The sequence below is a fragment of the Oryzias melastigma genome, linkage group LG18, assembly GCF_002922805.2.
Source record: "Oryzias melastigma strain HK-1 linkage group LG18, ASM292280v2, whole genome shotgun sequence".
Taxonomy (NCBI): Eukaryota; Metazoa; Chordata; class Actinopteri; order Beloniformes; family Adrianichthyidae; genus Oryzias; species Oryzias melastigma.
Genome location: NC_050529.1, coordinates 13,144,314 through 13,150,214, shown reverse-complemented (window position 1 = coordinate 13,150,214; position 5,901 = coordinate 13,144,314). Strand labels below are relative to the sequence as shown.

The 5,901-nt window shown below is 31.9% G+C and overlaps 1 protein-coding gene across 1 annotated transcript in view; it reads left to right on the top strand.

The window, feature by feature from the left end:
* Positions 1–2,913: 2,913 nt before the first annotated feature.
* The window catches only part of LOC112155670 (carbohydrate sulfotransferase 12), a 7,736-nt gene continuing 4,748 nt past the window's right edge, over positions 2,914–5,901 (top strand). The window contains exons 1-3 of the mRNA XM_024287464.2: positions 2,914–3,045; positions 3,186–3,343; positions 3,513–3,656. Of these exons, the coding sequence (XP_024143232.1) occupies positions 2,946–3,045; positions 3,186–3,343; positions 3,513–3,656 (402 nt within the window). The 5' untranslated portion in view covers positions 2,914–2,945. The remainder of the gene's footprint in view (positions 3,046–3,185; positions 3,344–3,512; positions 3,657–5,901) is intronic.

Sequence of the window (5,901 nt, the reverse complement as noted above, 5' to 3'; positions counted from 1 at the left end):
TTAAAAACGATGTCATTTCTAGTGAAAGGCCCACAGCAAAAGCAAGAACAAACAGCGGTTGTGTGCTTCCCTGAAGGCTGAGAAAACAGAACCTGATCTGACCTCACACCGCTCACACCCTCTCCAACATCCTTAATGTAAATCCAGTTTGGGATTTCTCATTGATTCTTTTGACCGCCGTAACTCTCCAACCGTTTAACGGAGAAAAGCCTAAATTCTACTCATCTTTCCCGAATCGCACGTCAAAGAGCGTGTTATTCAGCAGCTGTTAAAGGGTTAATAGCACGAGCAAACAAGGTACTAGTATTTTTGGCAGATACTCAAAAAGATGATTTACTATGAAAGGTGTAATTTAATGTAACAACAGTACAGGTACACTTCCTGAATCTACTAATGTTCCTGTTAAAACAACATTGTTGGTGTTCTTGCTCTTGCATGGCGCCACTGACAGCCTTTCATCTGGCCTTCCTTTGGATTTCCTTAATCTCAGCTGTGAGAATAAGTAGAGTTAAACTAAAAAGAACCCTTTTGGAGAGAAACATTTAAGGGTTGTTTTACCTCTCTGAAGACAAAAACTACCAAAAATGAAAATTTGACATGACTGTATGATTCATGCGCCCTCAGGGAGGAACGCTTTCTTCTCACTGTAAAAGAAATGATAGAAATGAAGTTTGGGAAAGGTCTTCAGGTTTGGAAGATGTTGACAATCGTAACGTCTTCTGGTTCAAAGGGAAAGGTCACATTAAGCGCCGAAGCACGAGTGCGTGGGACGCCGTATCTGAGCAGGAAGGGACGGATAAGAGGGAAGGACGGCACAGAGATGAAGACTACCCCCTTAAGTCCTTGAACTGCCCAGAAGAAACCTCCGTCTCGACCACATCCTCCTCATGAGTGCTGGTAGCTTTAGGGGGCGTGGCCAGTTCTCTCAACACTCCGATAAAGATCTGCTCTAAACAACCTTGATTTCAAAAATGTGTTTCCTGCTTCCCTTTTGTTCCAGTTGATGCACTTTCCCTTATCTTATGGTTTATTTCATACGTTTCTATAGGAAATGTCAGCTTTGAATTATGGGTAAAATGGATTACTATCATTTTGTAAAGATATTGGGGTGAAATTGCCATTAATAAGGAGGAATTGTCCGGATGGGCTGGGAGGCGTCACATGGTGGTAGTCAAAATGAAGCTCTTTCTTCACAGATAAGCTCTTTTTTTGTTTTAATGTTGAGCTCAGACAAAGCACAGATCTCCACGGCGAAGACACGGACGGATGTTTTTTTTCTCCGACTGATTAGATTATCTGTTGGAGAGCTTTGCAGAGAGGTACGTACCGGTATCTTGCACTTTATATGGGTTTAAAATGATCCATCTGGACCAGTTATACATTTTATATGAAAATATGAATTATAACTGCTTTGTTTTGGGTAAACTTTGTCTTAAGTTTTAGTAGTTCTGGGCCTCTTTGGGATTTTTACTTTTTTTTTAATAATTTGTTTAACCCAGCAGTATCAATGGGGGATTTTCGCCCGAGCAAAAGTTTTTAATCGGTGTTCAATATGTTGTATTTTTCTGAGTGTTATGGGTTCCAGGATAAAGTCTCACATGTCCCAGGAAATGGCGGACAAAAGGCCTGCAGTATCTTTTTTTTTTAGGATTTTTTTCGTCTCAAATTCCTAATTTTTTTAGTCATTTTAAATCATGTTTTCAGGATATTCCTATGTTTATTTTTACATTTTTGTTACATTTTATTAATTTAATAAATTTCAAATTTAAAAAATGTGCGACTTAAAATGAATTTGAAACAGTTTCAGGTTAATTGTGGAAAAAATGTGTAATATGATAAAGAATGTTTTAAGAAAAAAAAGGCTGCAAATTTGTTACATTAGTAAAAAAATAAATAAAAATATTAGTTTTTATTATTTTAAATTTTAAAGTTGAGAAAATTCAAAATTTTCATTTTATGAAAAAAAAAGATTTAAAATACAATAAATCACAGAAATTTAATTAGTTGATCCAATATTTCATTTTGTTACATATTAAAGAAAATTACTCTAATTTAACATGTGTTGTCATATTTTGATTTATTTTTTATTGGGTATATTATTTTAGGTAAAAATTACCAAGGTGTAACTTTTAATAGCGAAGGTGTTCTAGGGTTAAATCGTTTATTTTAAAATTTTATTTTTTGTAGAAATACTTAATTTCTATCATTTTAGTGCTACTGCAGCCTTTTTTTTCTTAAAACATTCTTTCTCATATCACACAATTACTCCACAATTAACCTGAAACAGTTTCAAATTCATTTTGAGTCGCAATTTTTTTTCATTTTACTACAAAAAAATATATCAAACACTTTTGCTTTAAATGAGAGATCAGTCAAAATAAAAATGTAGAAATCCAAAAACAAAATCAATGATGAGGTTTAAACTCTCTGCAACACTCCTCTAAAATACAATGTTTTAAGGATTTATTCCATGAGGTTTCATGATCTATACTGTAAAAATGAAACATTTAAATAAGTAACAAAAGGTCTGTAATTTGTTGCATTAGTAAAAAAATAAATACAAATATTAGTTTTTATTATTTTAAATGTAAAAGTTGAGAAAACCATCAATTCAACACTTTCATTTTATGAAAAAAATTATTTAAAATGCAATAAATTACAGAACTTTCATTAGTTCACATGTTTCATTGTGTTTGTTTTAAACCAAAAGTTTTAAAACTAAAAACTTGAAACTTTCTTGTTAAATTTGAATTAAAGCGTGATCTACAAAAGGACAGATGAGTGCAGAGACTACTTCAATGTTGTCCTGCAGAGTGAATAATTTGCATTAAGGAATTTGCTATAAAAAATGTTAGACATCAACATAACGTCTCAGACATTGTTGGCCTTTAGGGTGTGTCTTTGAAACATCAGCTCTGGTGGGAAAACGTGAAACCCTGGGAGCCATGGCAACCAGCAAAGCATTCCTGATGTTTCCTCTGATTTTGGGAACCATCTTCCTCATCACGTTTTCCTACAAATGGGATTCAAGACAAAAAAAAATCTGTAAGTTGCATGTCTGTTTAAGCTGTCTCTTAGGAGTATTTTTTAATGTAATAATAATCAAGTAAGAATATTATCAACTATAACAGAATGTCAGGAAGTGATGGATAGATTTTTCACCTGCTTGTTATTTATTTTTCCAGCACAGACAATTCCACAGCAGCAACATGAGAGAAAAATGCTCATCAGAAAAATGTGCAACGAAAATAAAAAACTGGGTGTAAAAATCACAGAAGACGGCATTGATAAGAACCTGATAGTGGATGACGCTCACAGAATCATCTACTGCTTCATTCCCAAGGTGATGAACGCACACGTTACCCAGAATTCAAATGCAGAACCTGGAAACCACAATTTATTAATAGATTTAGTTTTAAAAGACTGTTTTGCTTTATTTATTCCTTATTTTTCATTTTATTTTTTTATTAGACAATGGGTCCCTTTAGTAGACTTCTTTATCTCATCCACAGGTGGCCTGCACCAACTGGAAGAGAATCATGTTTATTCTGAGGCACGGAAAGCCGTATCCTGATCCCATCACCATCGATCAGTCACTGGTCCACGGACACAATAAATTTAAGGTTTTGGAAAATGTGGAGATCCTGGAGAAACGGGTGAGTTTGTATGACAAATTAACACACATCTGATTAACTCTCTTTATTTTTCGATTTTTTTTCTTTTAACTTTCTCATAATCGATAAAACTTCCTGGTTGAATTCAGCAATAAACAAAATATAAACGTCACTGTTGCAACACCTAAATAAAAATGTAATAACTGTATTATATATACATCTATATTATATATATATATATTCCTAAAAACATGCTTTAAAAACAGATTTGTTAGAACTTTAGTGGAAATACCATAAAAGTTCCACACTTAAAAGAACATTTTACAGAAGCCTTCCTCTAAACTTCAATGCCATGCTAGCAGACCGTCATATCACGCGATGTAATTAATCAGGAGGTTTTTAAGATAAGATCATAAATGATTATATTTTTAAATGAAATTATAATCTATATTTATAACATTTTTTAGAACTTAATTCATTTATATTGAACTTCAGTCATTTTTTTCATCTACAAAAATCACTTTTACTTTGAAATTGACACTTTACTTTGAAAATGTATTTACTTCCAGTTGTACATACTGTTTATTTAGTTCATATTGTAAAATCTATTAATATTCTTCATTATAGAGCAATCTTTTTCTTTTTTTTTTTTTTGCAGGAGAACAACATTTAATATACTGTTCTATATGAATAAAAATTCTAAATCAGTGATCTTGAATATCACAAATAATCACACTAATCCTTTTGAATCCATCCTCCAGTCATAATTTAAAGAGGTCCAACATTTGTACTTCCTGTTTTCTCTCATTTTGAACTGAATGTGGGGGTTAGTTGGGCCGCATGCTCAGAGAACGGCTTGTTCTGCAATTTCTAAATATTTTGCTCTTTTTTTCCATTTAGTTTTTCAGTCTCCCTCTATATATATATATATATATATATATATATATATATATATATATATATATATATATGGTGTGTAACAATTCATTTTAACAATCTGATTCCTATCATAAATAGTGGTTTCTGTTACGATTCATTGTCAAAATTAGATCATTTTAAACAATCCAATTCACAACCTAAAATGGATTCAGGACATCTTTAGCCAAAAACTTATGGAGAGAAAATAGACTCACATTAATCTCCAGATGCGTAATTCTTGATTTGCAACTCATACATTATGTTTTGTGCAAAAAAAATATGAGATTCAGAAAAAAATAACAAAATACAATCTAAACATGCACAGATTAAAACAGCTTAAAAACAATTACACGCATAAATCTTAAAAAATTACGCATGCACAAATCTGATATGAGACTCTTTCCACGTCTCGAAGATTTGTCCGTAAGTGATGTGTTTATATGCTTCTAGAATGCTCGGTCATCAGTTTTTTTATCAGCCGCTTTGAACTTAATATTTTTATTTTTTAAAGGGATAAAAGTTTCAAAAACGCATATTTATACTTTTTTATTATATATCTGTTTAAGAAAGTGTGAAAATGTAAAGTTTCATCAGATAGTATTCACAATCCAAGTTCAAAGCAGCTTATAAAAAAACTCTGATGACCCAGCCTTCTAGCAGCATTTAAACACATCACTTAGGGACAAATCTTTTCTTTCTTGGAGACATGAAAAGAGTATCACATTAGATGCGTAATTTTTCAATATTTATGTGATTCAAGTTCTTTTCATTTGCGCATGTGTAAATTGTATTTTGAGTTTTTTTAATTTAATAATTTTTGTACTTATGCACAAAATATATTATATGAGTTACAACTCAAAAATTATGCACGTATAAATCGGGATGAGTCTATTTTCTCTCCATACAATTCAAATAGTGTGACTCGGAGATGCATACCTGGTACTGAACAGTGCAGGTAAAGTTTTCCAGATTCATGTATTTCTTCTAAGACAATCACGTGTAAATTAAATATATGCACAAACAAAAAATAATGGCAAATCCTTTCACATTTTACTTTCATAAAGTTTAGCCCTCTTTTAAGTTGTTTTTATTATTACAACATTTGACCACACTTTATGCTCACATGTCAAACTTAAAGTTTTCCCGCACAATAGACGTTAAAAGGTCTTGATAATTTTTCGCTGTCATCACGTGTGTTTCGTCTACTGTGATGGTCGCTTTTATGTCATAGTAAAATAATACTTCTATGTCTTAATTCAAATAGTACTTAACAATATTTACATTTTAATCAATTTATTTGATTTTGAACAATTTTTTAATGGGATAGGTCAATTCAAATCTACCTCAGACAGACGATTAATTGTTACAT